This window comes from Arachis hypogaea, chromosome 1 (assembly GCF_003086295.3).
Source record: "Arachis hypogaea cultivar Tifrunner chromosome 1, arahy.Tifrunner.gnm2.J5K5, whole genome shotgun sequence".
NCBI classification, from domain to species: domain Eukaryota; kingdom Viridiplantae; phylum Streptophyta; class Magnoliopsida; order Fabales; family Fabaceae; genus Arachis; species Arachis hypogaea.
In genome coordinates, this window is record NC_092036.1 from 12,404,032 (window position 1) to 12,416,135 (window position 12,104).

At 29.2% G+C, this 12,104-nt stretch overlaps 1 protein-coding gene across 1 annotated transcript; it reads left to right on the forward strand.

Annotated features, from left to right (window-relative positions):
• Positions 1-6,027: 6,027 nt before the first annotated feature.
• Positions 6,028-12,104, forward strand: LOC112797415 (MLO-like protein 10). Its single transcript, XM_025840333.3, has 15 exons — positions 6,028-6,697; positions 7,034-7,091; positions 7,268-7,461; positions 7,859-7,975; positions 8,194-8,254; positions 8,398-8,486; positions 8,762-8,836; positions 9,201-9,289; positions 9,378-9,427; positions 9,526-9,566; positions 9,650-9,823; positions 10,191-10,226; positions 10,325-10,392; positions 10,644-10,704; positions 11,369-12,104. Exons 1-15 carry the CDS (start codon positions 6,494-6,496, stop codon positions 11,759-11,761), a joined length of 1,710 nt encoding a protein of 569 aa, XP_025696118.1. The 5' UTR covers positions 6,028-6,493; the 3' UTR covers positions 11,762-12,104.

The window sequence follows — 12,104 nt, forward strand, 5'->3', positions numbered from 1 at the left end:
TTGTTCATGGAAACTTGGCAAACGTAAATGTTAAATTCAATGCCCATCTTGGATATGCTATACCTTTATCAACTGAAAATCTTGGAAGATCTATAAGTTTGGCTTATAAATTTCACAGAAAGAATCTAATGGAACAAGACGATGAACCATTTTCAATTACATATGCAATAAATTATGCTTTAACAAATAGCCATCATAGTATAATATTTAAAAACAGAGAAAGAATTTATGTCGATGAATTATTTCAGAAAATTGTAAAAACAGAAATACCAAAATATAAAGCTATTGAAAACCCAGTTCTTTTACTAAAAGAACCATCAGGAAAATTAGTTTCATCAAATTTTCAAATAAGAGAATCCAAAATTAATAGCCCTTTAAGTTTATCTAAGTTAAAGATTAAAGAAGAAAATTCTGAAATAAAAGAATTAACAAAAAAGGTCGAAAAATTAAATGAAACCCTAAACACTAAGTTATGACAATAAATAAAGAAAAAATATATGTAACCTATCAAGACAAGAAACAAGAGCTCTTTGAAAGAGAAAATCGGTTGAATTATTTACAGTTTTCTGAAATAAATCAAAGAGCATTTGAAGCTCTAAAAATAATCTATGACAAATTGAAAGGAGAAGTAAAAGAGTTAGAAAAATTAATAAAATCTCTAGAAAATAGTGATGAATCGATGATAGAATTTGCAGAAATTCTAAGATAAATAATGAAGTATACAAAGATTGAAAGACCAGAAAACAAAATAAAAAAAAGGGCGAAAAAATTAAAAAGTAAAATAAAGGAGTATAAAAGAGAATTAAATAATCTTCAGTTCGAAATTAATGACCTTATAATAAAAAGGATAGAAATAAGAGCAAATATAAACAAGTTGGAGTTAAACTTAAAAAATTTATAAATGTCCGGAACACCATATTATGACTTAAAAGAATTAAAGCTGTTGAGAGAAAAAATGGAGAATGAAGTTGAAAAATTAAAAAGACATCTAGAAACAACAGAAAGTGTAGAAATAAAAGAAGTTTTGGAGGAATTGAAAAATTATATTAAAGAAAAAAACAAACAGATAAAAGATTTTATATATAATAATCAATATTATAAACTAAAACAAGATTGAAAAACTATAAAAATGAAATCAGAATTAGTAATAGTAGAAATGCTCAATACTTTTGATTATGAAATTACAAATTATAAAGTACCACCAACCAAATTTATACAAATTCGAAACAAAAATATGAAGAGTTGGTTAAAATTTGGTATCAGAGCCAAGTTAATGATTAAGGGTAACACTTTCTCTTTAAATAACATTTTTAATGACACGTTTTTTCAGCCACAAAAGAACAAAAATCTGTACAGGCACATCTGTACACTAGATGGCCCTTAATTAACATACTATATATGTTGTTGTTGAATTTACACGTTATAGATAGATAGGGTTGAAATTTTTTTTGTCTATGTACAACAATAATATAGGATACAATAAAAATAAAAAATTATGTTATTTGAATTATAATTTATTTTTATAATAAAAATACTATTTGTATCAAAAATATAAGGTACCATCATTTATTAGGTGACCACATACATGCATGGGTGGGTCCCAAGTCATGATAACTCATTATGCAAACATGCAAGTTGTTGATGAGAATCATAATCCCAACGAGCTAAGATTTTACTACTATGTATTTTTTACTTGTTTAGTGTGCTTTTTACTTAATTCTTTTAGAATAACAAAAATCACACAAATTTTTTAATCATAAAAATTTTAATATTATATATATAAAAATTCTTATTCTAAAAACTTAAACCAAATAAAAGATATATATATATATATATATATATATATATATATATATACGCTTTCTCAAATTTATTGGCTTTAATTTTTTCAAATTTATCAAATGTAAAAAATTGGATTCACATAATCACATGGCCTCAGCTCCCGTTTAATTAGCATGCATGGTTATTAGTATTGTTTACGTATTCAATACAAACTCTATTATATGAAAGTGAACACAACCTGAGATTGTGAATATGAATATCTATGATGGTCCTAGAAGAAAATTTGTCTTATTGATTAATAATTATAATAAGAATGCTTCAAAGATATCGACAACACTTTGGACCTACAAGTCGGTGATACATAATTAATTGGTTCCAACTTCTATGTCCTGCGCGTTCTTTAATTTGTCTTTACCCTCTTTTTCTTCCTTTTTTTTCTATATGGAATTTCCAAGATTATTTTTACTTAAAAAAGCAGAATAAAAGTAAAAACTATCATATTGTTTTATTTTTTTATGCTTAAAACCATTTTCTATTCACGATTTATATTCATTTTGTCGACAAGATTTCTTTTCGCTTTTTTTACTACGATTTAGAATTTAACTATGAATCATTGTTTCTATTCAGGTTTTATGTTTTTTTTTTAAATTAATATAAAAACAAGAATAAAATGTTATATTTTCTTATTTAGAATAATCTGATAGTTTTTATTTTTATTTGATTTTTTTTAAGTAAATTACCCAAATTTACATGTTAACTTTTTTATATGATTTTTTTATGCATACATAATTTTTTTTATAATTACTTTATTTTTCTAATATTACATATGTATTATTGAGGGAAAATTAATCCTAAAGAACAGGAATAGGAGCTAATTAATATTATTAAAATGACTAATTATATCAAAATTATCTAAAAAGATTAGAACATAAATGAAATATATATATATATAATCAAAGATTAGAACATACATGAAAAACGATGTGACATGCAAATCAAATCACAAGTGAAAAAGAGAAAAGAACTTGTTTGTGTGTGTTAGCTAGAGAGAAAGAGGCCTCTATAATTATATCTATTTAAAAATAATTGATTGTTTTCTTAAATTTTACTCTTGCTCCTTGTGGTATCCCACTTTGCAAAAGGATTCAATAAAATATTTAATTAATATACAAATTTTATAATTAGATCAAAATTTTAATTAAGGAGTCCTTTCTCCAAATTAAAGGAATTTGATTTCTTGGTTAGGGATAATATTTGATAATGAAGATAACGACCTTGACGATGGAGATGGTAAAATGAATGGTTGGGGGAGAAAAGAAAGTGTGATGAAGATAGTAGTGAGAGACGATGATAATAGTATAAGAATTTTGGATTATTTTTTAATAGAATTAATTAAAATATAAGATTTAGATATTTTTGTTAAATATATATATTTTATTATAGTTTAGTTTTATTTTTTCGTGAATAATTTTATTAGTAATTTGAATACTTATCAATAAAAATGATTTTTTCTTACTTTTTTAATAAAACTTGAATTATGATAATATTTTTTTTCCACGGTATTCTCTAATTCGAGAGGTCAAGGACTAATTTGTCGTGGATGTGAGCTCCATTTAAGAGTTTGTCGCTGGCCAATGAGTTGCTGCATACACAAGACGGAATTCGAACTTCCAACACTTACTTAAGTGGACGAGTGAGCTGACCACTCGACCAACCCAACTTGATTTCAAATTATGATAATATGATCATTGTGTTTGAGTGATTCCACCTATTAAATTGTTTGTAGCATTATGTGTAGGAATTTTTGTGTCTTTTTGTTTTTTTTTTTCTCCTTTAGACGTGGATTTTTATTGTGTTTGAACATGTCTTGATGCATTATTAGATTGATTTTAGCTCCACTTGTTTGACTTTTATAGTCAACAGAGTCATGGTTCATTTTCATTTAGAGGTGGGTCGTTTCGATTTTTTTTTTCTTTTTCATTGTCTTAGTTATTTTTTCTCTAGAGTATATATAGTTATATACTAAACAAATGCAATATATTTAAAACTTATTACATTTTGTATTTTGGATGTGTGTTTGGATTAAATTTAGATTTTTAGCCTATGTTTTGGTGTTTTAGATTTAATGGTTTATAAAATATTGAATTGCAATTAGATTATATAAGTTGAATTGGATTAAGATTTTTGGACTGAAAGCAAAGTACACCACTTAAATGATTAATTTATTTATGACCTAAAATTTAAAATGGCTATTGAGGGTGATGTTTTGTGGAAATAAAACATATTTATAATTTTATTAACCCAAGTGTATGGTCAAATGTCAACACTCAACTCAACATTGAATTTTACATTTTTATGTATATAATAATTCATTAACTAAAAATAAATTTTTAAATAAAAATTAAATCTGCGAGGAATTAATATTTGTTATGGCAGATTGAGGATACATTGAGAGAAAAAAAGAAAAAGGAAGGTGGGTCCAATTAATGGGAAATGGGAAAGAATTAAGGAAGTAGGAAACCAACCACTAACCGGGAATCAAGCCTGAATTATCAATCATTATTAAAATAAATAAATAATAATAAAACCAGAGACAGAAAAAAAGAGATTGATTGAATATTATTGCTTCCTTTGCGCACAAATTTGAGGTCAAATTGCTACAATCAGAAAATATTAGTTTCTAGCTACTACTTACTACTAATTAGTAATTAGTTCTAATTTCTACTAATTTAATATTTTATTTTAGGATTAATGGCATTAACTTTTAATATAAGGTGATTATAAATATAATAACTTAAATAATTTTTATAATATGATTGCGCATATATAAGATATATTTGTTACCATATCATATTATTTGATAAATAACAACTAATATACTCATCAATTTGAATTTAATGGCCAAAGTAATTCAAATTCACTCGTATAATTTTAGAAATACAATTGATGATAGCAAAAAGTGACAAATAAAGTGCCAAAAGTGTATGTTAATAGTTAATACTATAAATTGGGAACAAAATTAAGTGCACCTAAACAAGTAGCAAAAAGAGAATGTAACCGTATAAATTTGCATTTGATCATGAATTCTTTGAATTTAAGTCTGATAGTGACCACATTGGACTGCAATCTCAGAACTTATGTTTTTTAATGAAGTATCTAATGTGAACAAAAGCTAGCATAATCTTAGGTAATTATTACTTTCCTTAATTGCAAAATGCAAATATAATCACAATAACCTATTATTTTTATCTAGAGTATCTACTATCTATTGCAAATAGAGATTATTTATCGAAAATATTTAATAATAAAAAAATTAGTTAAAATCTGTCAAAATTTATTTTATTTAGTATTTATATTAATTATTATAGTAACTAATAAATATTAAATAAGACAAGTTCTAATTTTTTTATTTTCTCAATATTACTGATTATTCATGTTGTATTTTTTTATGAAATAAGTAATTGAATAAAAAAGAGAACAAGTGATTAATTTAATCTCTTAATTGGCATTCTCTTAAAGAAATGGCAACCAAATTCTTCTGTTACAACCATGCCAGTGAATCAGAGAGAATCTAGCTCAATGAATAAATAACTCCATAGGCATAAATAAATAAGGAGAAAAAACATTACGTTATAATATAATAATATTAATGATATAAATGTTAATACATTGATTATATTCTTTTCAATAGGATTTTCCTATTCAGTAGATTATTTTCACTTGATTCGATAAAATTTTTGAAAAAATATTTGTATTGTTTTAAAGTATAAATTTTTTATTTTGTATTTGATCAAAAAAATTACGCGCTTATACTTATAAATTTTACAACAGAAGAATTTTTTGAAATTATATAAAATAAAATTTTTTAAAATTAATTTGTACTTATTAAAATTTTAAAAAGTATAATATAATTCATATATCAATTAAATTTTAAATTTAATTTTTATATTTATGTTTATTATGATTTTTTTAATTTAAAAAATTATTTTTTTAAATACAATTATAATAATTATACTTATTAAAAATTATTTTTAATTTAATTTTATTAAATACAGATACTACAATAATTTTTAAAAAATTCTTTTAAAAAATAACTTTTCTTAAATTATTTTTAAAAATAAAAAATTTACTAAATATACATTCAAACTTTATATAAAAATTTATTGGTCAATAAATTATTATCTACCCAAAATAAAATTTAAAACGTGAGCACTTATTAGTCAACCTAAATGGATTAAAAATATTAATATATAAGATAATGAATGTCATAAACCATGACAAGAGGCAGAATAGAACTTCAGAAAATATATAAAATAATTTTTTTTTCAACTCTTAACAAAAAAAATGGTGCTTCAATTCAATCCATGAGCTCCTTTCAATGCCAGCAACTTGCTGGGCACAATCAGAAGCCATAGTTACACATTGCTTCTCTCTCTCTCTCTCTCTCTCTCTCTCTCTCTCTCTCTCTCCAGCTACCAGTAAATGAACGCGCTTTTGATTCTGAAGTCTGAACATTGGTGCTTCTTGTAATCTTTCTTCACCTTCCATTTCTGAAGAAACCAATCACACTATTTATTAAAGTTGCAATCTTTTTCCTTTTCCACAAAACCCCAACATAATTTTTCTCAACCTTGGTCAACCTGTTATTCTTCTTTTCTCAGTGCTCCTTTCTTTCCGGGAGAATTGTAACTGCTTCTGTAATTTGTCATAAATGCATGCCTCAAAGTGCAAAATGCAGTTTTTTATGATCAGCATAGCGTGTAGCTTGTTATGGAATGGTGTAATGGCGTCAAGTGATAGCAGTGGGACTGGGAGTGAACTTGATCAAACACCAACTTGGGCTGTGGCTGGTGTCTGCACTGTCTTCATCTTAATTTCCATTGTTCTTGAGAAGGGTCTTCACAAAGTTGGAACGGTACTAATTTCTCACCATCAAATTCAAACCTTTTTATTTCTTTAATTTGATTTAATTTCTCAAAATTTTGAAATATGATCAATTATTATGTTTTTGTAGCTGGAAAATTTTGTCATGATAATGTAACATTGTTTGTACTTTCAATTTTGTTGCTGAGGAAAATGAAGAATTGTGTTAGTTGATCTTAATTTTCTGGTTGTTAGTTTCAATGTGAGACTGTTTGACCAAGGACAATGTGTCATTAGTGTAATTTTCATTTTTGTTTCTTCCAAATTTTGTAAAAGATATTTGTGATTTTCTTGTGTACTGTGTCCCTAACTGGCTGAAATTTTCCAGTGGCTAAATGATAGGCACAAGAGGGCTCTGCTTGAAGCTCTTGAGAAAGTCAAAGCTGGTAAGAATTTTTCCAAGCAATGATTTCTTATGAACTTCTGAATTATGATACTTATCACTGTAACTTGGAAAATCAGTTTGAATATTCTTGACTTACTTTTAGTACATGTTGATATTAATGTTTAATAAATAATTACCACATGTTTTCTTCTGTTTTAAATCTCTGTTTTTTTGCAGAGTTGATGGTTCTAGGCTTCATTTCTCTGCTTTTGACATTCGGGCAGAGTTACATTGTTAGAATTTGTATTCCTGGCAGTGCCGCGGACAAACTGTTGCCATGTAAATATGCAGGTAGCGGCGATGAGAGTAGCGGCAAAGATCAAATTCATAGGAAACTTCTATCAGAAGATGGAGTTTATAAATGCAAGGAGGTAACTAATGTTTCTATGCTTAAATTTCCATGTTCTTTTGTCAAGAGGATCTTAAAGGTTTTTCTTGCAGCTAAAGTTATATCTTTTGACCATGATAATTTCCAAACCTTTTGCAATTTTGTATTTGAAAAGAGAAAAATAAAATGATGGCACAGTGTGTGACATACTTGGATATTTACTCTTTCAAAGTGCCATCTTTATCTGTTGATTGCCATTTGCCAAAGCGATTTTTCCCTCTATTATGGGGGGTTTCAAGTTTTGATTTTTGGTTGATATGCTTTCATCAAAACAACTCTTTGCTATCAACCTCTTACTGTTTTCGGAAACACGGTCAAAGGTTGCTGTTACTTACTTACCTATAGTAATTTTAACATTATCTACTAATTGCTAATTATAGGGATACGCGCCGCTTATATCAAGCAATGGGTTGCACCAGTTACACATCCTCATATTCTTCTTGGCAGTTCTTCATGTGCTTTACAGTGCTGTCACAATGCTTCTTGGGAGACTGAAGGTCTGCATTTCCCTTTTTCATTGAATACTTAAAAAAGTTATTTTTCCATATATATCCATTCTAAGCATATTAAATCGATGCTCGTAAGTATAAAATTTTCGTTGTGCTTTGAAAGAATAGGAGGAAATTAGTAGATCTAGTTTAACTCTTAGATATTTTGTCCTAAATCCCTATCCTAAGATGTCAGTTGCAAGTAGTAAAAAATTTCTTTTCTGCAGATACGCGGGTGGAAGGCATGGGAGGCAGAGACTTCATCTCATGGCTATGAGTTTGCTACTGGTATGGTGGATAATGATGCACTAAGTATTTATCTTTTTTTGCATTGCAAAAAGTGACAAATTCTTAGGCTTCTAAGTTTATGAATTTTACTTTGAAATTGTGCTGCATGCAATCTCATTCATATGTTGCACATTTGTGTCTAGATGCTTCGAGATTCCGGCTAACTCATGAAACATCATTTGTGAAAGCCCATGCAACTTTTTGGACTAGAAATCCCATCTTCTTCTATATTGTAAGATCTTTTCTTTAGCTAATCTTCCACATTTTCTGGTTTCTTTTTCTTTTTTTCTCTTCTTGAGATAGAGGATATGATTTTATGAACAAGATAGAGGCATGTCAACACCCGGTACTTGTTGGACCCATCCTATGCAAATTATTAGAAGTAAACGAGGGCATACTTGAGTCATAGCTCAAATGACTTGAATATTAATTATTTCATTGCTTCATTTTCTTGTGCTCTTTTTAAATTGATGTTGTGTACCGTTTCTTTTGTTTTGCCAATTTCAGGGTTGCTTCTTTCGGCAGTTTTATAGGTCTGTGGGTAAAGCTGACTACCTAGCTCTTCGCAATGGTTTTATCAGTGTGAGTCCTTGATAAGATATGCTCTTTTATGATATTATTTTTCCCCAATTAAAACTGGCTTAAACCCAAGATGGGTAAGCAAATTACAAAGATCACAACTGAGTTAGAATACACGGTTCACACTGCATCGATTCCTATCCATTCGTGGATACCATTTTCCTCCTCACAAGATGTTAAGATTCATGGTTATTCGTGGAAATAATAGAGTAACTAGAAGAAAGAGAGAGAGAGATAATATATTACTCTTGGAAAGTAAATTAGATTCCACTTTACTCATTCATTCCCTTTCCCTCTAAGATCCCAACTAGCATCACAACCTTAATATCGAATTCACCTTCGCTGTTTGACTGTGCATTATGTGTAGGTCCATATGGCTCCTGGAAGTAAATTTGACTTCCAAAAGTATATCAAAAGATCCTTGGAGGATGACTTCAAGATAGTTGTTGGAGTCAGGTAATATATTCTCTTACAAAAGCATTCATGCGAGTATATTCTGTACGGTTTTTAAACCATCATAACTTGTTTATTTTATTAATGACAGTCCTGTCCTCTGGGCGTCGTTTGTCATTTTTCTACTACTAAATATTAATGGTGAGAAGTTATTTTCTTATTGGAGTCTTTTAGTATCTACAGTTTTGCTGTCGATAATTCGACTGACAAACTAAAGGTAATTTTTATATTATTTGCAGGATGGCATGCTATGTTTTGGGCATCCTTAATTCCTGTCGTCGTGAGTATTTTGTTTTTTATATATATAGTATGCACAATCATAGTTTTGTTGAGATATACAAATAAATATTTAATTTGTTGCAGATAATTTTGGCTGTTGGAACAAAACTTCAAGCCACATTAGCAAATATGGCTATAGAAATCACAGAAAAGCATGCTGTTGTCCAAGGGATTCCTCTTGTTCAGGGCTCTGACCAATATTTTTGGTTCGGTCGGCCTCAGTTAGTTCTTCATCTTATTCACTTTGCTTTGTTCCAGGTATTTCATTGGTTCCCTTTTTGTACAATCCAGAACTAATATTTTGCATATCCAAAAAAGTCATGTATAAATTATTAAGACTTGAAGTTGGAAGTTTCAAAGATAAGGAAGATTATGTGTGTTACCTTGAAAAATCTTGAGTGTAAGCATGCAGATTTTGTTCTTTTGAATCTTGATATACACCTGCAGAACAAATAATTTCCGTTGTAACTTCGAATTCGAGTTTTCATGCTGTTTAACTTATTGAATGGATTAAGATATTACCATTTATACTAGCAAGAACAATATAGATATTTGTTTTAGGATGCTTTGGAATTTTCAATCTGTTTATCAATAACTAACTGATTTTATTTCACTTCACTTGCAGAATGCATTCCAAATAACATATTTCTTGTGGATATGGGTATTGAACCTACCTCCTTACGCCTTAACCTTGAATAATAATTCTTCAATATTATGTTAAAACGGTCGAGTAATCGATGATTCTTGCTTTGTTTGCAGTACACTTTTGGGTTTAGAAACTGTTTTCATGCTGACTTCAAGCTTGCAATACTTAAAGTAGTTTTAGGGTAAGTGTTAACACCTAAATTTCTCTTTTCGCAGTAAAGTAGCAAATCAACATGATTATGCTATGTATCATGTATCAAAGAATTGCAATGGTTCAAATTTGGTGTATAATTCAAGTCTACTAATGAATTACCTTGGCTCCCAAAGTTGAACCTTGTGCATCTAAGATATTGACATAAAAAAATGCATCATATGCATCAAAGTTGCATTTCATAACATTAACTAATTCCATGAATTCTTGTGTGGCTTGAAGGCTTGGAGTGCTATGCCTATGCAGTTATATCACGCTTCCATTATACGCTCTCGTTACTCAGGTATTACATGCTTCTGCTTGATGATTTTCTACTGTTTTATCTAATAGAAACACACTCATGCAAGATTTTCCGGGGTCAAGATCGACGATGCATACATTTTGTTTGTCCGAAACAAACTTATATGGGTGTGGATGGGAAAATTTCTTATTGATAAAATGACTTAGTTCCAATTTGATTCCTAATGCCATAATCATGATAAACACTAGTTGTTTTTTATTCTTTGTAAGTTACTATTTAGATTTTTCAATTTAGAATGAGTCAATACTATTAGAGTTTAATTTTAATGCACTGACAGTGTAAAGGTGTAAAGCGCTTTACACAGTCGTGCAATCACATCCATTCGTTTGGATGACATTCACGTGGTCAATGTGAAAGGTAGTTATCTTTACGGTGAAAACTCAGGTGCAGTCAACTTCCGTGAAGTTGATAGTTGAGAACCGTTAAATGATTTGACTGATTTGACTTCATCTAACGGGTCTCAGTTATCAACTTCATGTGAAGTTGACTACACCTGAGTTTCCACCTATTTTTTCTGATGTGACATTATGTAATTGGATGCACGTGTAAAACTACTTTACACTAGGCGTGCATCAAAATCAAATTCATACTACTATTTAGATTTCTATTTCATTTGTTTCGTTTTATTTGTCACTGCCACTTGTAGATGGGCTCAACAATGAAAAGATCAATATTTGATGAACAAACATCTAAGGCGCTGAAGAAATGGCACATGGCTGTGAAAAAGAAGCATGGAGAGAGGCTAGGGAAGTCCAAGGCACGAACCTTGGACGAAGGAAGCACCATTGGTTCGACGGTGCATTCTTCAGGACCAATGCTACACCGCTTCAAAACCACCGGCCACTCGACACGGCACACTTCATCCTATGAGGACCATGATGATGACGAAGATTATCAATCTGAGACTGAATTGTCTCCCATTACTCCAAGATCAAGCTTGATAGTGAGAGTGGATAATGGTGACCAGCAAGAAGAAATAGCAAGAGAAAATAGGCACCCCACTGTTGGAGAACAAACCAATAATGGTTTTGGAGGTTAATCTATTAATCTCCCATCCCTCCTTTAATTTTTTTAAACGTATTTATACATCGGCGAAAACTCTGTACAGTTGTCTTGATGCGAAGTTAGTTGAGAACTGTTAGATGATTTGACATGTTTGACTAAATTATTATTTAACCACTCTCAACTATCAACTTCACGTGAAAACAACTATACGTGAGTCTTCACCTTATATATCTCTTTGTAGATAGGAATATATAATTCACTTTTGTATATTGTAATATATATTAGTCTTTTGAATTTGTGGATAGAACATCAAAATGTGAAATAATCTATCCTTCACAGTGAAATAGTTAAAAATCAAAGAACCAGTCATTTACATA

Bases quoted from the DNA above. Each gene is read 5' to 3' on its own strand.
- LOC112797415 (XM_025840333.3), top strand. From the start codon at position 6,494: ATGCATGCCTCAAAGTGCAAAATGCAGTTTTTTATGATCAGCATAGCG. The intron at 9,824-10,190 runs GTATTTCATTGG...CTTCACTTGCAG, and splicing joins TTCACTTTGCTTTGTTCCAG to AATGCATTCCAAATAACATA. The intron at 10,705-11,368 runs GTATTACATGCT...TGCCACTTGTAG, and splicing joins TATACGCTCTCGTTACTCAG to ATGGGCTCAACAATGAAAAG.